The sequence below is a fragment of the Lathamus discolor genome, chromosome 2, assembly GCF_037157495.1.
Source record: "Lathamus discolor isolate bLatDis1 chromosome 2, bLatDis1.hap1, whole genome shotgun sequence".
In the NCBI taxonomy this organism is placed as follows: Eukaryota; Metazoa; Chordata; class Aves; order Psittaciformes; family Psittacidae; genus Lathamus; species Lathamus discolor.
Genome location: NC_088885.1, coordinates 3,233,213 through 3,253,779, shown reverse-complemented (window position 1 = coordinate 3,253,779; position 20,567 = coordinate 3,233,213). Strand labels below are relative to the sequence as shown.

The 20,567-nt window shown below is 39.6% G+C and overlaps 2 protein-coding genes across 6 annotated transcripts in view; one reads left to right on the top strand and one right to left on the bottom strand.

The window, feature by feature from the left end:
- CAPN7 (calpain 7) overlaps positions 1-18,498 on the top strand; it is a 29,874-nt gene extending 11,376 nt beyond the window's left edge. For 2 of the 4 annotated variants that reach the window (XM_065665473.1, XM_065665474.1), the window contains 13 exons: positions 78-171; positions 520-666; positions 2,196-2,302; positions 3,210-3,330; positions 3,557-3,701; positions 5,331-5,430; positions 7,175-7,310; positions 7,771-7,846; positions 10,033-10,178; positions 10,832-10,894; positions 13,822-13,952; positions 15,155-15,247; positions 15,331-18,498. In XM_065665473.1, the coding sequence (XP_065521545.1) occupies positions 78-171; positions 520-666; positions 2,196-2,302; positions 3,210-3,330; positions 3,557-3,701; positions 5,331-5,430; positions 7,175-7,310; positions 7,771-7,846; positions 10,033-10,178; positions 10,832-10,894; positions 13,822-13,952; positions 15,155-15,247; positions 15,331-15,475 (1,504 nt within the window). In that variant the 3' untranslated portion in view covers positions 15,476-18,498. The remainder of the gene's footprint in view (positions 1-77; positions 172-519; positions 667-2,195; positions 2,303-3,209; positions 3,331-3,556; positions 3,702-5,330; positions 5,431-7,174; positions 7,311-7,770; positions 7,847-10,032; positions 10,179-10,831; positions 10,895-13,821; positions 13,953-15,154; positions 15,248-15,330) is intronic. The other 2 variants (XR_010609752.1, XM_065665475.1) reach the window with 2 other exon arrangements.
- Positions 18,499-18,876: 378 nt separating this feature from the next.
- SH3BP5 (SH3 domain binding protein 5) overlaps positions 18,877-20,567 on the bottom strand; it is a 49,105-nt gene continuing 47,414 nt past the window's right edge. For both annotated transcript variants that reach the window (XM_065665476.1, XM_065665477.1), the window contains one exon: positions 18,877-20,318. In XM_065665476.1, the coding sequence (XP_065521548.1) occupies positions 20,137-20,318 (182 nt within the window). In that variant the 3' untranslated portion in view covers positions 18,877-20,136. The remainder of the gene's footprint in view (positions 20,319-20,567) is intronic.

Here is a 20,567-nt window from a genome sequence, read left to right as displayed (position 1 = left end):
TCTGTTATCAGTGCGTGTGGAGCCAAGGTATTTATGTCATAATTTCTTTTTTTTTCTTTTTTTTCTCTCTTTAACAGTATAATTTACCCTCAGAATAAGAAAGGAGAACCAGAATATAATCCATGTGGCAAATACATGGTAAAGCTTCATATCAATGGTGTACCTAGAAAGGTAAATAGTTTGGGAAGTCTTTTATTCTAATAATTACACTGAATATTTCTGTGGCTACCTTTCACAATAGGTATTAGATACTTTACAAGAGAGTACTGTCATCATCCCCATTTTACATAGAAGAAAGCAAGGCATGTTATCACAGGTCACCTATAGACCTGCAACAGAATTTCTTGTTCACTTGAGCAAACCACTGCAGGATTGTTAGAGATGTCCATATGCGAGAATGATGGTCGGGGCTGGTTGTGTCTGAAAAGCTATATATTTATGAAAGTTTGGGCTTATTTTTTAAAATACTTCCAAAATACTTTATTGGCATTATGATGATTTTTCATTTATTTCCCACAGGTAATCATAGATGACCAGTTACCTGTTGATCATAGTGGAGAACTTCTCTGCTCTTATTCTAACAATAAGAATGAATTATGGGTATCATTAATAGAAAAGGCTTACATGAAGGTCATGGGAGGATATGATTTTCCTGGATCAAATTCTGTAAGTACTCAGTTATTTCTAAGAAGCAAAAAATTCCTCTTAGGCAATCTTGGGTCAAATAATTTTCCTTTTAGTGAAATCAAAGTAAATTGCTCGGGGAGGCAAGTATTTGGTTTGATGTTTTCTTGGGTTTTTTTCTGTTTCTTTATTTCACAGATATGCTTAGCTGTACTGTTTGGTGGTTATGGTTGGGAAGGACATGTATTTATATAATCTAGATGACTGTGTTGGGTGAAGTAATTATTTTTTGCCCATTTCAATATTGCCGATTTTGGTTTCTAACTGTCATTCAATAGATGGGGCAGCTGGTTAGAAAAGTAACAGGCTAGTCATTTAGTACGTGTATGTAGAGGGAGCAAGTACTTTGATCTGTGCAAGTTTGTTTAGCAGATTTACACTCCTTTACAGAAATATGTATTGGGTTCCTATAATGTGATTACTAAAGAAGCAGTCATTGTGCTGCAGCTAAAATGACACGCAAACTATTCTTTCAAAGGACAGGTTACTGAAGTGGGCAGCCCACATAATCTTCATCTGTCACTTAGGAAGAATTTCTGATTTTAATTTAAAATTGCTTAAAAATTTAACACTATATTTTTATTTCATGGTACTGTCCACATTCTAGTTGATGTGTTAGTAATTATGTTCTTGGAGGATATACTAGGTAATCGTTAAATGATAATGGAGGCAAATGTGGCTTTGTATAAGGGGTAAACTTGTCATACATTTTTATGCTTATGTCAGTGTTAGGCTGCTTATTTTGAGGGACAGAATCTTATTGTTAATAATCTTATTATTCTCATTGTTGTCCTATAACTTGTTATCTGGAAGAACAGCTTAACTTGTGACATTTAATCTCCATCCTTCATGCCCTTTTTCGACTGTATTATGTAGCTTCCTTGTATAATCAGGCTGTGGTGTACTTGTAATTCTTCAGGTTCCTACTCACCAGTGCTGGTTATTAACACTTTAAGCATTTATATTTCTGCTTTTGCTTTGAGGAGTACAAAGCAAAAGAAAAGGGAATAATCAATATTTCAGGGAGATAAAATGGGAAGATTAAAGTGGCTTTTTATGGAAATACGTGTCAGTGTCAGCTTTACCAAAAAGGTAACCCAACCCAACCCTGAGCCTTAGAAGTAAAACTTAAATTATTTCAAATGCAGGTATAATAGCAAAGTTGCAGATGGTTTCTGAGACTGTGCTTTAAAAGGTCTCTGAACCAGTTAAATAAAACACATCATAGAATTGAGCACAATAGATCATTCTCTTATGCTTCTTCCATTGATCTGAAATTACGGTTTTTCATTAGTTCACTTAGTTCAACTTTCCAGCTTTTGTCCTAACCTCATCAAATAAGATTTTGTTTGTTTAATATAGTCTTAATCTTGAGCCTTTAATGTATAGAGCTATGTTGTAACTTGCGTATACTTGATTTCTTTCAAGGCATTTTTATAACCTGTGTACAGACTTCATACGCTTATAGATGGATCATCTGCTCTGATTTCTTTTGGATGTTTGTGTTTCAGAATATTGATCTCCATGCACTGACTGGTTGGATACCTGAAAGGATTGCTATGCACTCTGACAATCAAGCTTTCAATCAAGATAGTACTTTCAGAATACTTCATCAGAGGTAGAAGTTTTTAATTTCCTAAGTACTTAAAATGCTTGCTGTTTAGTAGCTGTGTTACCACTCTGAAAACAGTACAGTCGCCACAGACCCTTAATAGCATTTTGGTACTGCTGCAAATTGTGCTTTATAAGGCCTCCATATTGCTTTCTGGAAGAAGATTTGAGGTACTGGTGGTTCTGATTGATAGAACAGAAGAGTGAAATATTGTGGAATTTTATTTGAGGTGATTTTTCTTCTTTTCATATGAAGAAAAAGAGTAGTAGCCATCTTGATGAAGAAAATAGAATATAGAGTCAGAGAAGAGCAGCTTGGAACCAGTATACAACCTGAAAGTGTTTAAAAAGTAGAAGAACTTGCGTTCTGTGTTCCCACAGAGTTCTTTGGATCTTTGGCATTGATTTGCTGTCCTTAGCAAGCGGATATAGTATAGTATTTCTAATCATATCACAAGACTTTGGTTATTATACCCCAATAGTAAATCTCCTGGAGGAGCAGCAGAAGTCTTTCAAAACTGTGCAATACTGATCTTCAGACATGGGAAGAGTGTCTTTAAAAAGTGACACAGATTGAACTTCAGGTTGATAAATGATGATTTTTATTTATAAAAATATGAAATAATGACATTGTATGAAAATACATTTTTCATTTAAAGCCTATACTTAAATACTGAAAGAAAATAGTTTCACTTTCTCAAGCTTTTTCAGTAGTGGTTTCTGCTGGCAAAAAATGTATTCCAGTTTTTATAAAGCAGGGTCACACTAACAATGTAAAAACATGTTATTGCAGTATCTGGCAAATGTTAGTTTGAAACTTGCAAGATTTTAAATTAAAAGCTATTTTAATTTATTTTAGCTTTTTTAAAAGTTAATTTTAAATTAAAAACTATTTTTCACCTCTCTTTGAACAGATTTCACAAGGGAGATGTCCTTATCACAACAGCAACAGGGGTGATGTCTGAAGAGGAAGGAGAAAAATGGGGTTTAGTTCCAACCCATGCATATGCAGTCTTGGATATAAGGGAATATAAGGTATCAATGTTTTCAGATGCCTGTTTGAAAACTGTCTGCAATGGTTAGCTGCTGATTTTTTTTTTTCTCTAATGGCTGCTATAGCTTATTTTGTCTTGAGCTCTATTGGGAAATTCCAGAAAGCTTAATGATGCTGTATTTTCTTGAGCAGTTTGTCCATGTTCTATGTTAATATAAAGGTAAATATTACCTTCAGAGGATGAATCCAGCAATTTTATTTCTTTAGGGACTTCGGTTTCTTCAGCTGAAAAATCCCTGGAGTCACTTACGTTGGAAAGGACGATACAGTGAAAATGACACAAGAAATTGGACCCCAGATTTACAAAAATACTTGAACTTTGATCCAAGAACAGCTCAGAAAATCGACAATGGTAATAAGGTTTAAAAAGTCACTATCTTTTCAGATAATATAGTTCTTTGTGGAAAGAAATGCTTAAGTACAAGGAGAGGGAGAGTAAAACTAAATAGCTCCAAAGTTCAGGAAGTCTTTGTGTATTTGAATCTGTAATTTCTGGTTTGTCTGTGGTTAAAGTTTAATCTGGACTGTTTAATATAGATCAAATTAACTGACAAGAAATTATCTCCTTGCTTAAGTGTTGCTATCTCAGCATCTGGGGATGGGGAGGTCAGGGCAAAGATGACATTCTGATAATAAGCTGCATAATGCTGCTTTTTAATACATGAATAGACCTTTTGTGGTTTGGAGTTTTTGCCTCCAAAATTTGTGAATGTATGTCAAAGCGCTTTTTATAATCAGTATTTAAACTAGTCTTGCCTGTATTTGAGTTTATGAAGTGGAGGTAAGTGGTGGGGTTTTATTTTCCTTGCATTACGTTAATATATCCACACCAAATCTTTATGTACACTCTGTTTCTGGCTTTAAGAGTAGATCAAGACCTGTCTTTGAGACAGTGGTACTGCTATGTCACTGTCCAGAAAAACCAATTGGAAAGATGCCTAGCATTGTCTCGTCTCATCTTCCCTGGGGAGCAACAGACTGTAGCATCTGGAAAGTCAGTGTGGGTTTGTTGGTGGATGGGCCTTCAGAAATTCCGCAGAAGCTCTTTTTGTAAATTCAGGAAGAGATGTCAACTCTTTTTACAGCATCCTAGCTGCTGCCTGTGTAGCCCTGTAAGGGAGCTCTTTTGTTAAGCGCCACTATTTTTGACAGCAGTGTGCGTCCAAATGCATTAAGTTATAACATTTATTGTTAAACTTCATACAAATGTATAAGGAAAACTTTTGATTTAATTATAAGAATAGCAGCCCTGGCTTTGTGACAATTACGGGAGATTAGCTCATTGTTTTGGGGTCCGGTTTTTTAATTGCTGCGAGATCTGCAGCTGCCTCTGTCAGAGACTTGAATTGTAAGGCTGTTACCTTTTTGAGGGCTCATTTCATTAGCAATCTGTCAGCTTGCAGGTGGTGGTCTTGGTTGGAGTTGCAATTAGAGGTGCTATGGAGAATTAGATTAAACACATGAGAATGTTGTAAAGATAAAGCAGATTCAGGCTGCCAGAGCAACTCATGTAGGTGTTGGATGAAGCATCATAGAAGTACATTCAAACATACTCGCACGTTGATTGAATACTTGATTGTGTTGGATGACTATTGAAGTAAATTGTTGAATTGGGGGAACCTTTTAGGCTATGTAATGATTTTTAAAATCTTGTTAGGTTTTTTAAATTCTATTAGAAACCTAGAAAACGGGGAGGGAAGGTTGGAATCATCTAGGGACGTCTCTTTCAGTCCAACAGATCCTCTTATTACTTATGCTTAGTGTTTGAGAATGAAAAGTGTCTTGACAGCTTCAAAAAGTCAGGACACTGGCTTTTTGAAACTAACTTGGTTTAACGTGTTTGTTTTGGGGGTAAGTTTAAGTTTAGAAACATACAAACCACTTCTGTAAAACCTTGTATAAACTGTATTTATTTGCCTGCAAAAAAGCAAGTAAAATCAAGGTGTCTAGTAAGGAAACAATAACAGCATGTCCTTTGTAGGCATTTTCTGGATTGCCTGGGAGGACCTGTGTCAGCACTATGATGTTATTTATTTGAGTTGGAACCCAAGTCTTTTTAAGGAATCTACATGTATTCACAGGTTGGTCAAATAGAGAAAACTTTTGTGTCGGTATTTCACTAAATGTTCTGATGTGATGTTTCCTTCCTTCCATTCTTCCTAGTTACAGCTGAAGAGGTGAACTCCAACCATGCTCTCTTGAGCCTGACTTTATGCTTTTAAACTCTGAGCCCAGGCTTTGTTTTTGACTACTTCTGTAACACCATTGAAACTCCAGTGACCTTTGTGATGTTGCTGTGGACTTAAGGCTGTACAACCAGATTCTGACCTCAGTCCCACCTCTCTCTATGGGGATAGAAATCACATTTTTGTGCAGTCTCTCTTTCAGCAAGTGGCCAGACAGTGCTTGAGTGACCTAGTTTTTATCTGGAATTCATTTTCTTGGCCAGTTGTAAGTTGGTTGTGCAGTGCTTGTTGTCTTTACAGAGTGTGTTCACTGATGTCAGGAGTTTAATTCTGGTTTTCCCCAGTTGCAGTTATCATAAGTAATCTTCCTTGCCTGCTGAGTTTTGTTTTTCCTGAACATGATACTTGTCTCCGACCTAGTATCTATCATACTCGGTCTTTTTGTCCCCCAGTTTGAAGATGTGTGTGCCTCAGTTTCAGAAAGCAAAGGTTTCTCTATTTTGCTACTCATACTGCACTTTGCTGCTGCTTTCTCACTGTTTCTGCATATGTTAGCTCTACACAGGCTCCTTCATTCATCGTGTAACTACTGAGCTTATCTGCAAAGGCTTCTTCCGTCTTTGTGTTCAAATTAATTCTAAAATACACTATGGTGATGTAGCAAGTTAGATAACATGTTTGCTAATCTCAGAGCACATCTACTAGTCTTTCCTTATACTATGATTGTCATACCTCTGTGTAAGGAAATGTGGCACAGTGGCAGGTACCATAAAAAGCAGAGTAATGATGGTGCTAATTTGGAGCTTAGTTTATAATGCAGACTTCTATGCCTGCTGTTCAGTTTTAAAGGGGTGTGGGGGGGGGCAGTTTGACTTAAGTGGCTTTATCCACTTCTGATCCCAGCACGCCACACTTTGCTTTCAGTCATCAGCACTTTCTCTTTTTTCACACTGTTTTTCCTTGTCCGGACAGTTCCTGAGGCAGATTTTGCAATAGGGTACCTCAAAGATCTGTAGCACTTCATGCAGGTACCCTTCCAAAGAGGAAACAGATGGAATTTTACACTAAAAATTACCTCAATAAAAAACTGGAGGGATAAAATTTGGCAAGGTTTTGAAAGTAACCATAGCTTATATATGGATTTCTATAGTTACAAAAGCACAGGTGTCTTTCATTTAATATCAGTGTATGCAATCATGACTATAGTCAGGTAGCTCAGGCTTCTGAATGGTTTGGCTTTGTCTATGCTTTGTGTGGTTGCAGTCACCGTACGGAGCAGCCAAGCTGTTTGTATTTAGCTTTTTTGATCATCACACCTGCATTGCTAAGTAATTTATAAAACAAAGTTGTAAGGTAATGCTTCTGATGTGATTGTGTTGTCCAGCCATTGCAATAGAGTTCAGTAGAATATTGGCCTTCACTAACTGTGTTACTGATAGCTCTGAATAGATGTAGGATCCCTGGCAGTGCTGAAGGCCAGTTTGGATGGAGCTTGGAACAACTTGGTCTAGTGTAAGTTATCCCTGCAGGGGGTTGGAACTAGATGATATTTAAGGTCCCCTCGACCATTCTATGATTTGATTTTTAAAGCACCAGATAATGTCTTACTCAACTAATCATGTGTCTGCATTACTTCTAGTACTTGGGATGCCAAGCAAGGTCCCGTGAAGGATGCTTACAGCCTGGCTAATAACCCTCAGTACAAGCTAGAGGTCCAGTGTCCACAAGGTGGAGCTGCCGTCTGGGTCCTGCTCAGCAGGCACATCACCGATAAGGTGCTCGGTTCTTTTCCAGTATTGTGAGTTCTGCAGCATCTTCTGTAAGCCTTTCTGTACAGCTTTCTGTTATTAGTATATCACTGCTTACGTTTCTTGTTCAGGTATTTATGTCTATCTACATGTCTACAGTTTAAATTTAGCAGCTGCATCCACCTACAAACAAGATCGTTGAAATAGACCCAGATTAAAAATAGAGCTAAGTGATTATATTCCACTATAAAGGTTCTGAAGTAACTTTGAATTCTGGGGCCTGAACTGTTATAAGTGAAATCAGTGGCGGTTTATTTACTTCAGGTGTTTTAAAATAAGATTGGATTGGGTATCTCAGTAAATACTAATATCGGGTCATACCATGTGGTGATCAACGGGGATGATAGAATGTGTACTTGATTCTGAAGAAGCATTACTTATGTTCCACAGAAGTGTACAAATCTACTTGATTTGTGGTTTTTTACAGGATGACTTTGCACACAATCGGGAATTCATTACAATGGTTGTATACAAGACTGATGGCAAAAAAGTTTACTATCCAGGTTAGTGTACCTTAATTGCCAAGAAGATTGTTAGAAGGAAATGAAGAATTGTAAAGGATTTTGTGGAGAGAAAAGGCACTTTTTGCTTTAGAACTAGAAGCCTTACTCTAGGAGGTCAGTCTTCTTACACAGTTGTTTAAGTCAGTGTGAGCACCTTCAACAGTCTACACTGGAGGGATAAACCAAGCTGTACATGTTGGAAGTGTCAGTAGTTAATGCTTAGAGGGAACAGGTGATGTGCTTCTGTTTATCTGATAGCATAATTATTTCCCCCATGTCTGACTTATTTGAAGGATTATGGCTTCCATTAAATGTAAACAATCAAGGTTAATTGTTATGTGAACTTGGCTTAGTAAAGATTCTAGGCAGGCTCATGAGGTAAAGCTGAACACTTCAACGTATGTCAGACTATCAGGTCTGGAATGCTTAAGAAAAATATGTAGATGTCCAAATTTTATGAGAGTATTATGCTTGGTCATTCTACATCAGATTCTACTCACTCTGAGAAAAAGGATCTTGGGTTTTGGAGCTTTGTAGCTGTGAAAAAGCTGTTTGTGTTTTATTTTGAGATAGGAGATATGAAACATAGGAAGTAAAGGTAATTCCTGGGTTGAATGGATAGATTGCAGCTTTAAGGTAGAGCTAATAATGTTGGGGGGGTTTATGTATTATTTCCATCAAGTTAGAGATCTGTGTAAAAGATATTCCTTGCATTTCTTCAGTGAAGGTGCATCCAAAGACAGGTAGGATTTGGCCTGTTGCTTTTACATACAGGGATCTGCTTTAGAACCAGAGTTGCATTCAGGTAGCTGTTCATATGCAACAGGTAATGTGAGAGTAGCTTTTAAAGCTGTTTTCACCAAAGAGTGGAATTTGTGGTGTGTGTGTGTGGGGGGGTTCCTATTGGAATGGTTGGTAAGGGTTGCATTATTCATCTCTGATCTTACTCAGTGTATTCTGCTGACCAGTTGCACTAGAATCCAGGCTCTCTTTCTGCAGAAAACATCTATTGAGACCTGAGCAAATCATCATCTATTTTTGCAAGAGCTGATCTTGTTAAAGCTTCTGCTTCTCCATATAGCCGAAGACTTGCTTCTGGTGTTACTAGTACTTGTGGCAGTGCTTATTTTACAGTGTGTCTTGCTGAAAACATTAAGTGGGCAACCAAACACACTTGCATAGCGGAAGAAGTTGTTCAGTAGTGTTTGAGACAGTCTTCCACCAGGACCACTAGCAAGAACTGGATGTTTCATATGTTTTGTCTCGCTACCCAAACTCTTTTATAAACTTCTAATCTCACAAGCTCAAACTTTTAATTTTTTTTTTTTTTCCATGGAAATCAATTGGTCAAGCTGCAGTATTATTTTTACCATCTGTTAAAATGAGATGGGAACAAAGCAGGTTGATCCTTTAGCAGTGAGGCGAAGATTTGCCTTTCCTAAGCTGCTTATTGTTTTATAGTAATCCTTTCCCGTCTTCCGTCTTGCTTAGTGGAAAAAATAAAAGGATGTGATCCTGGGCCTATTGAAGTAGTTGCTGGACGTGTTCCTGCTTCCCTGAAATGAAAAATAGTCTGGAAAGAACCAGCTAGAGGCTAAATAACAACTTACATTGTCTAACTGTAAAATATTTAGGATGTTTATCGTAAGTAGCGCATGTGCATTGGTACTGCTAATCAACTACATCTGTATAATGATCACAAGGATTTGGGGAGAGAGAGAGAAAGTGTGTGTGACTTAGTTAAAGCAATTAACATGTGAAATCTCCAACCAATGGAGAAGGAGCAAACTCCTCAGAGAAGGTTTTAAAGAGTGATCAAAGATGAAATATCAGCATCACTGTAGTAGGTCTTCTTTGAGTAGTGACATTGGTGGGAGATGGATAAGCAGTTCTTGAAGGTCGTGGGATTTAAGCTGTACTTTCAAGTGTAGAATTTGGGTCCCATCATGTGTTATGCACCTCTTGATAAGGTTGAAGGTACCAGTGATAATTGCTCTTACCTGTCCTTTTTATGAGCAAATCTTGAGGCTCTGTTCTTTTGAGAGCACTCAGGTCTGCTTACAGTCTAACCTTAATACCAATAATCTGACTTTCCTGGCAAAATTCATTGATACAAAATGGCTGAGAAGTTTACCAAGCTAGGGGATTTTTTGATCAGAGAAAAGTGTTCATCTTTCTCTTTCCAGCTTCTCCTCCTCCATATATTGATGGTATTCGGATCAACAGTCCTCATTATCTGACCAAGATAAAGATGACCACTCCGGGGCCCTATACGTTTACCTTAGTGGTGTCCCAGTATGAGAAACAAAACACTATCCATTACACCATCAGGGTATGTACTGTTGGTTTCGTAAGGAATATAAACAACTAGACTGTAAAATATCCTTTATTTGTAAGTTTGATAAAAAAGTGCACTTCTGGATTGATAGTGTTATTTTGGGGAGGAAGGCTATGAGTGATGGAGCAGAACCATTGGATGAAGTGTTTGATAATGTTCTTTGTTCATAGTTAAGACAACATAGTGTGTATATTTTGAGTAATGAAACTTAAGTAACTAAAAAAGCTGGAAAATACTTCTGTTTCCTAGAATAAAACATGTATTGTCTCTCTCTATATCCAAAATAAGGCTATTTTGTATCCCAATTAACATTTAAAGTTTTTTAACTTCTAAATTCTTGGACTCAGTATTTGGGTCTTTCTGTATCTCCTGAGTCATGTGATAGTCAATGCTTGATGTCTGGTTTTGTCACTGAAAAAAGTAAAATGCGGATCTTTAAGTATACCTAAGTCTTGTTAGTCCCAGACTACTCTGGATTTTGAATTTCAGACTGACTTGTCTGATGAGTAATACAGGCATGTAGTGAACAAGTATCTAAAAATGATGAGTAGGTAATTCTGCTCTTCTATTTTAACCTGTCATGACTTTGAATGAGAAGTGCTAGATTTTGTATGAATACGTAACCAGCTGCTTCTTTTACAACACAGGTGTATTCCATGTGCAAGTTCACCTTTTCCAAGATTCCTACACCTTACACCATTTCCAAACGGGTAAAGAAATATCTTCTTCTATGGGGCACTGGATAATAATTCTGGTTTGGCTTTTCCATATTTGAGATGTGCAAGGTTTTTAAATATATTTTTGTACTACTGCCCAAAAATGCTAGCTTAGGCCATCTTCTGACAAATGACACTTCTTAATGAGACCTTAATCTAAGCATCATTAGCACAAGGCCAACCCTCTATTTAAGTTGCATACGATTTGCCAGTTAGCTGTTCTGTTAGCATAATTCATACCAACAGAAATGTCCTTGGGCCGGCTCACTTTCACACCACTTGGATGGATGGAGGCTTAACTTCCACTGGCATGTAGTATGTAAATTCTACCTTCAGTGCAGAGTGTGTTCTTGCGGCTGCACCATTGCAGAAGCACTGTAAAGCCTTTAGAATAGACTGACCTTTAGAATAACAATCTGTACCCTAACACACAGTTACTCTGCAGAGATCAGGTTGATAGTGCTAGTACTACTGCGGAGTAAAACCACTGTAGAAGTGTTGCTCATCTTCCCTTGAAAGAATTGCGTGATTTTCTTGGAAGAACTCTTGGCATGGTGGGACAAAACCAGCACTGGCAAATCAAAGGCAGCAGTAGCAAGCCTGTGACAAATGGACTTAGGGTGGCAATATCAGAACATATTACTGTTCCTCAGTTCTGCAAAAATGTCTCAAAGGTCTGTAACCACTGGGCTAAGCACTCATGGTGCCAGATGGGATCAAGGCAATATACTGGTGGCAAGTTTCATGTAGAAATGCTCCCTGAGAGTACAGAGGCAAAGCAAGAGCAAAAAAACTAGTCAGAAGCCCAGGCAGTTTTGGGGGCAGCTGCTGTTTGTATTTCAGCTGTCAACATGAGCTGTAGTTATACCTTCAGCTGAAGTATAAATATAGCCAAGAGCTCACAGGATAAAGTAACTTGCATGTATTTTCATGTATTAGCAGTTTCACCCTCAAGAAAGAATAAGGCAGCAGCTGTTAACTGTAAGCTCTGTACCTCCTGTGCTGGGGAATCCTACTAGAGGCAGAAGTTTTCTGTCCAAACAGTGATTTCTGTGGGAAGAGGGAAATGAGGCTAGTTTGAGCCATGGTGGAACAGTCCGTTTTCTAGGAGACTCATGGCCTGAAGCAGAGGATCGCATTACTTTGTGTGGTCAGAGGGATCATGTCAACTTGCAGCCAGGCTCTTGAGTTCAGACAGCGTTTCATACCAGTTGTTATTTACGGAACAACCCCTTGAAGTGTGCCTGTTTCGGAGAACACTCAGGGGCTAGAGAGATTCCTGGAAGGAAGACAAGACGATTTGCTTAGTTCATCCAGAAACTGTTGTCCTTTTAGCTCTTAAGAACTGGGCCTAGTTTGGTGGAATACTCAGGAAGTCAAAGCCTCATTGAAGGTGACCAGCCTGTTTGAGGCAGGACATCTGCTTTATGCTGTAGTATGTTTCAAAAGAGCATAAAGTATGTGGAAACCTCCTGTTAATTATTTGAAGATGTGTGTCTAGTATTCAAATCAAAGGCATGTTCAACTTATCCAGGGCCAGCTCTGCCTTTATGACTAAATACAAAAGTTAATTGGCTGTGCTTAATGCTTATTTGGTCTTTGCTTAGCAGTCATCACACTTAACTTGCAGATAACTAACTTGCAGTTTACCAGTAACAGCAAGTTCTGTTAGATGTCTTATACTGAAGTTGAGTGGTTGCCTCTGGAGCTAACCAAGGGGATTCCTAGACCTGAGCGCAGCGGAGGTGGAAAAGGCCTGGAAAGCTACAGCAGGCAGCAGGTTTAGGTTCCTGGGTAGTAGCCTGGGGAGGGAAGAAATTCCCCTTGCTTCCAAACTTGCCATGTTTGAGGCTTTTGGACACAGAGTAAAGGAATTAAATCACAAGAGTTAAAAAGAAATGTTGCTCCTTGTCTGACTGAAAGGGGAGGGAGGTAACAGAAGAAACAGATCTTGGCTATAACTTTGTGTGAATGCCTGGCATGTCTTGCAAGTCTAACCTTTCAGTTTAATGACTAGCAGGAGGAACTTGCAAACAGATGGCCCATTTCTTAAAGTTGGAGCAGCATTTTTCCTTTTGTATTTCTTTGTCCTTGTGAAATCTGTCCTTTTGTCTATCCTGTCCTTGTAATGCCGGTTATCAGAGTGCATGGAGGTGAATGGACAGGGCTGGAGGCAATGATTTAAAAAGCAAAGGTTACAACACAAGTAGCGTTGGATTTCCGTAGTGCTGTTGTTTCTTGTTTTGTGCAAGAGGAGTGTGTGAGCAAACAAAATAGCCTGCAGAGTCCAGTTGTCACAGGGTAGATGGGAGTATGTCTCTTGTTAGATGCAGTTTGTCATAGTCAGAAAGAGTCACTCATTACTTATTAAATATAGATTGAAAAAAATACAGTACATTTCCCAGGGATCTGGAGAGGGACTCTTCATCAGGGACTGTAACAACAGGACAAGGAGTGATGGATTTAAACGGCAACAGGGGAAGTTCAGGTTAGATATAAAGAAGAAGTTCTTCCCTGTGAGGGTGCTGAGGCACTGGAATGGGTTGCCCAGGGAAGTTGTGAATGCTCCATCCCTGGCACAGTTTTCAAGGCCAGGTTGGACAGAGCCTTGGGTGACACGGTCTAATGTGAGGTGTCCCTGTCCATGGCAGGGGCTGGAACTGGATGATCTTAGGTCCTTTCCAACCCAAACCAGTCTGGGATTCTATGATGTAAGGCTTTGACCAAGGTGGGTGGACTGCTGCAGTGTAAGTTTCTGAATTCTTAACACAGGCTTTCACTTACACTTTAAAAATTAGCAGAGATTACTAAAGTGAGTGACCTGTAAAGCGAGAGGAGCCTCTAGTCTTGTTTGCGTGTGTCAATAAGCAATATAAATCCTCAGCATATAAAGTATTTTTTGTACTTTTGACTTCTTTCAGGTTAATGGACAGTGGAAAAGTCACAGTGCTGGAGGATGTGGAAATTTCAGAGACACCTACAAAAATAACCCCATTTATCAATTCCAGCTGGACAAGAATGGACCATTACTAATTGAGCTACGGGGACCAAGGTTAGTAGACAATAAGTGTGCATCAACACAGTGAGAGTATCACATGCTACAGAGAAAGTTTTGTCAGTATCTTCTGTGGGGAGGGTAGGAAGATCCCTGAAAATCCTGAGACAAGGTATAGGAGGTAGCTCAGCCTTTGTACTGCTTATGTTTCTGAGTTCACCATCAGTACTTTTAAATGTGTTTTAAACCTGCGAGTTTGCTACTGAGGAAGTTCTTGACCTACAAGGAAAGCAGGAGCCTTCTTTCTCCTCAGTTTTGGGGCCTGAGCAGAGCTAGGCCTTGCACAGAAGGGAAGAAGGTACAAAAGACTTTTTCTTCCTCTTTAATTATGATCGTAATTCCTTTAGCAGTAGAGCTAACAAGTGAGATACTAAAGCTTTACAGGCTCTCAATCAGTTGCAGTTCTGAAAGTGCATTTACTCTGCCACTAGCAAGCCAGAAGTTTTGGATGTCGGTGCCCTATAGTGTAGACCTAGGCCTGTCAAATTCCTTTGGCAAAATTAATGATCTACTTCAAACCACCAGTATACAGTGCTTCTAAATAGTATCTTCTCCTGACAGGCAGTCAACTGTTTTATCTTTTGCAAAGCTGTGCAGTGCCTCCACAAAATGGCAGCGCTGTCCATCCTCCCCTCTTTGAGGAAGCTTTTGTCATGAAATAAGAGTGCCAAGGTGTGTGGCTATACAGTTCCACTAATTAAGCAGGTTTTGTATGTATTTTATCCTGCATTTGCAGATCATATTTGGGTAGTTTGAATGACGAGGCAGTGGCACCTGTCACGTGCATTAACAGGTAGTAGACAAAACTATCCCAAGTTAGAGTACAACATGAAGAATCCTGCTGAGGTCACTGACATTGATTCCTCTGACAGTGATCAGATCACATCCCAGGATCTGCACCATGTGGCAAGGGATTGGGTGACCAGAAGTTTAACTAGTTGAAGTCTTCTTAAATGTGGAGGCAGACTTCTAGCAGGCATTTTCCCTGTACTCTACTTCTGAACCTGAAATGTGTCCTGTTTTCCTCCAAATTCTACTTTCATGGTCATGGCAAGTTTGTCTTAACATTGCTGTCACAAATGTAACAATACTTCTTGATGTCTTCCAGTCATGTTGTCTAATTTTTAATAAACAGCCCTCTTTGTGGTGATCCTGATGACCCAAATAACTATAGTAACAGTCTGTCATGTTGCTTGCAGGCAATACAGCGTTGGTTTTGAACTCATCACAGTCTCAACAGTAGGAGAACCTGGTTCCTATGGCTTTCAGAAAAAGAGCAGTGGTGACTACAGGTAATGCTCACTTCATGAAGTCTTAAGAGGTTTGAAGCATACTTCAGATTTTTAGTTCTAACACATAGTTTCTTTTATCATAGGTGTGGATTTTGCTACTTGGAATTGGAGAACATAGTTGCTGGAGTTTACAACATTATCCCTACCACATTCCTGCCTCAACAAGAGGGTCCTTTTTTCTTAGACTTTAACAGTACTACTCCTCTTAAGGTATCACAGCTGCAGTGAGGAGACAGATCTATACATTCCTGTTTCAGGATGTGGTTTTGATCTGTCCCACTGTCTGAGAACAGGTGAATAACTCTTACTACACATACACAGAAAATAAAATCATTCTAAGTTATAGCCAAAAGCATGGAATTGCTGGTTTGCCAGTTTAACTGTTGCAAACAACTGTGGGATTTGCTGCTATGGTACTGGAGCAAGCACTGCTCAACAGGCTAAATGATTATAGTCAAATGGCAGACTCCATTTATTGCAATTTTTTCACACTTCAGAGTCTAGTGAGTTAAGGGAAAAAAGTGATATTCTCTTCTCCCAAAATTACAAGATATATGGGTTTAAGATTTTATTCTTAAAAGTAAACGTGGAAGAAAAAGAATGTTCTTTGCCATTCAGGTTGGTTTGGTGGTTTTCTAAGCAAAAAGGCAGCATTTAAATCTTATAGCACAGGTGGCACTTGGTCACTGGGAAACTGAGCACACATGCTACAGGAGCGCTAAAATCATTCCCCTGGAAGTCTGCTATTAGCCCTCTCCAGCACATACAAGATCCTTTTGTTTCATTTCCTTCATAAGGTAGCTGTTTAACAAGTGTCTATCTTGACAAGGGCACTGAAAACACAAGCCTTTGAAAACACACTGCCCTTCTGACTGGAGTTCTTGCAGAGACCATCTGGGCTAGGGAATTTGTGACAGGTTTGTCACAGTGTGACTTGACTTACCTTCTTTTGCAGGGAAGTTTCTGTTGATTGAGCAAGTTAACAGAGGGCACAGCAGAGGCACAAGCTGAGCATAAACCACATTAGGTTCTATGTGGTCATCCTTGGCTTGTGGAGTACACACCAAGGATGGCTTCATACTGACAAGATAAATTCCGATCTCGTTTTCCCTACAACTTTGTGCTGGTTTTAGCTGAGGTTAAACCGGAGTGGCAAAAGAGCCCAGCATGTATTTCTCACCTGTGAAGGTAGTTAGGAAGTCTCAACTGAGAATGTGTTTGACAAGACAAAAGGTTTTGCCAGAACTGCTTGCTTTCACTACTGTGTTCTTGCACATCCTTTGCTGTTTGAGATCAGGCTGGTAGACTTGTCTACAGTAAAATCTGTTGTCGTTCTTCTGTCTGCTCTGCAGGAAGGGGTTTTTCTTTCCTCTCTTGAGCACAAGTTAGTGCCGAACCTTATGCTGGATCAGATGAGTGTAAGGCTCAGTTTTCATGATGTGCTAAAGTAAAAGCAAGGAATGTACTCACTTTCTTAAGGACAAAGGCTCCTGTCCCCACCAGGATCCACTGGCATTTCTTGCATATGCAGGACAGACACTGGATTGTGCTTATCCCCATAAGCACACAGGGTTTAAGGTTAGTATCAGTGTCTATTACAGTGCAAGACTTACTCAGATATTGCACCTACATGAACAGTGTAAGTTTCTCCCCTTCAGATACAGGACAGAATACTCAGGTGGGATACTGAAAAGTAAATACAACATATTCTTATAAATTCTAGTATACAGATTCTGCTTGTGGCAAATTACTTTTATAATAAAAATTTTTCTCTAAGAAAAAAGGGTAAGAAAAAGTCCATGTCAGCACTTATGATTTGCTTTGATATTTTTTTGTCAAATATATAATTATATATTATTTCCACAAATAAAGCAGGAAAAATTATGGGAAAGTGAACTGATCCTTAGATTTTTAACACAGCATCTAGGTTAAGCTTTTCTTGATACCCCCTTACCATTTTTGATCCATGTGACAGAGACTGTGAGATGCTGATGCTAGCATGGAAGTGTTATTAGCATGGAAGTGTTATACAGCAAGGCATTTACATAGCTGCCTAACAGCTCAGCCTGTATCAAAAGTACACTGGTCATGTTACTTCCCAGTTCCCAGCCAGGCACCTCTTGCCCCTCAAGCCTTTTTTGCCTGTAAACCTGCAGTTCAGGCCTTTAAACATTCAAATACAAAGCCTCATAAAATACACCAAAAAGCATCCTGCTCTCCCAAGCTGTTTATCACACGCTGGGCAGTTGTGACTACTGCCTCAGCAACACAATGAGGGATATGATGGACAAAATGAAAGCCAGTTACTCTAAGTGGCTTTAAGAGGATTTAGATTTACTAAGTACCAAGGGAAGACTACTGCAAAGGAATGACTTTCAATTCTCTGTCAGCAGTGCAGAGTGGTAGCTGGAGACAGATAGCCTCTGCACGAGCTCAGACATTCTCCTCAGACTCTGCAAAGCCTTGTTTGTAGAGTTTTGGATTAAATGCTGCTCTTGGAGCTCAGGATGAGCCAGCTTCACAGACACACTTCCCCAGTTTGTTTTGTTAGGAAGACACAGGTTAGTACTTGGGTACTCTGATCTATCAGTTCTCAAAGACTGAGTAAGAGGAAGTACCGTGGGTGAAGGGTATCAACAGCTTCTATCCCATCTGCCTCATGAGTTTGAGATTCAGCCCTGGTTTCCTCATGCAGGTTTCATGTAACTACTTTGTACAATGATTAAGCACTTAACCATACAGTCTATGCCAAGTTTGACCAACAGCTAATTAAAGTCTGTGTACTTACAGTAGAGGTCTTCGTGACTTGGTCAAACAGGACATTTACATTCTTTGATTAATACCAAAGAAGTAGAATTCCTAAGTTAACTTTTGCTTTATACATTCTCACTTCAGCTGAAGTGATCACACGTACTTTGATACACCAGAGGCTTATTTTTATACCCTTGAAGGCAGCTACCATCGTATCACACTTCAGAACACACAAAGAGCTCCGACAGACAACAGCATAACTACAAAAGTTTAAGTATGTAATACAACGTGCCACTTCTGTATGGCTTTGCGTTTTGTATTTAGTACTGTCAGTCCCAGCTTTTCCCCAGGTAATAGTCAGATCAGAACTGGAACCACGGACTTCTTTCCTAAGCGGTGACTGGGCTGGGAAATGCTAGCAAGGGAAGAATTCAGCCTTTGGGGCTTCAGAAGATGTAAATGTATAAGTAATTAAAGCTATTAAAGCTTAACAGCTGTAATGTGTTGAATCTAATTTTTATGAACAGGGGTTCTGTACCTCCAGCTCAGCATGGCCTTACAGGGAAGGGCAGCAGTGCTAAGCACAGAGGTGTTTGCTACATATTGGAATGTCTCCCTCTCTCCTGCACACTACGGGATTTTGGAAAACCTTGACTAAAGCTGTGGTCTTGTGCAGCTTAGAATAAAAAGCACATCAGGTTTGCAGGGATTCAGGAAGCTGCAAGGAGGTAGGTGTTGTCTATGTACTGCTAAGGATTCTAATACCAGAGTGACACCAGGCTGCAGCAGGAGTGGATATTGAAAGACTAAACTTGCTGCAGGAGAAAATTCGGTTCTTGGTGCTTGAGATGAGATAGATTTGGCTTTGCACAGAGTCGGAATGTGGAAAACAAAAATGTTTACTGTAGTGTGAAGAATCTTACATTAACTTTGAGATACACAAGCTGTGGCAGGGACGAAATACAGCAGGACTGCAAAAACACAGAATAGAAAATACTTTGGGCAATACTAAAATTCCCATCAAATTAATGATAGAAGTGGATGGTTCGGATAAAATGGTGCTTTCAGAAATGCTTAGCTACCAAAACTGAAGAGTCCTAGGATTTTTTACTACCACTTATTAGCATAATTACCAGACACTACTACTGCCTAACAGCTGCTGGCAAAACACACCCTTGCCCCTTTCTAGTTTTATTGAAGAGTTTCTCTAGGGCATACTAAAATCCCAAGTCCCTTAACAGTTAAAAAACCCCACACGGTACAACCTACGGAGAAGCTTAAGAACACATTGTCAATCCACACTGGCAATTCCTTGTCTTCATGCATATTCCAAGGGTGAATCCCTTACCAAAACTGTTCTGAAAACATCTACAACTCCCATTTTGGAGGAAGAAGAACCCCAAAACACTTAAAGTGCTGAAAAATAATACTTCACTTCTCAGGGGAGGGAAAGGGCAAGGAGCCAACCAACTCTTTTTGGTCACTGGAATCACCCTTGGAGTCCAAGCCAGACTTGGGAAGAAGGTCTGAAAGGGCCTACCACCGCTGAGTGTTACCATCACCTGCCTGTCTCTCAGCACCAGCTTTTATCGGCGTGACTCATCTTCATCCCTTCTGTGAGCACCAAGGGAAAAGTGAAGGCTTTTAGACCCTGCACATGCAACAGCTCTCCTGTATACAAAATATTTCAACAGTTTCAGCATAATACAGACAAATACAGATATTTAAAGAATATACCACTTAAAAGATCCACCATATCTAAAGAGCATTTCGTTCTACAAAAACTGAAGCCAAACTGCTCTCTGCAAAAGTCTGGCTTGAATTTCAGACCCGCTACTGGCATGAGTTTCCACGGGAACATTACTAGTTATTGCTTCAGCCGGCTGCTACAAAACAAGTTACAAAGTCTGTGAAACAAGAGTACAGCTTAAACAGTTGGTAACGCATCCGGCCTACAAAGGATTTACTGAATAAAAAACTTCAGCCCTCCACATCAATTAGACTTAGTGCAGTTTTAAATTCTCAGAGTAAACGCTTCAGATTTGGCATATATTATTGGCACAATGTTCTTCAAACACTTAGAAGTTCATATATAAATATCTATACTCCCATTCATCAGGACGGGGCACAGAGAGGACTCAACCAATCTGGGCAGCTTTTCTGCCTGAGCATATTCCCTCTTTGATTTTCATGCACTGAAGGGAGAGCTGCTTCATTCGGTTATCCAGAGCCAGCCCTTCAGTGGAGCTGCTCCTGTTGCTGCTCCTATTCTTGTTCACTCTGTCGCTTGTCTTGTTCTCGGCCCCTTCTGCCCTATCCCCTGCAAAGAAAGGAGAGAAAAAAAAAAAACCCCAAAACTCAGATTTTCCTTAAAATAAAGGACCCATCATACATAATCTCATTGATGACTTACTCTGTGAGATACCTCAAACCCCTCCACCAAGACAGAACTGGGGAAGCTTCCCAGCCAAGAGAAGCATCATTACACTTCAGATGCCACTGTTAACTGGGGGATGCAGGGCTTTCAGGACCTGCCTTCCCCAAGGAAGCAGCCAGCTGGTCAGAGCTC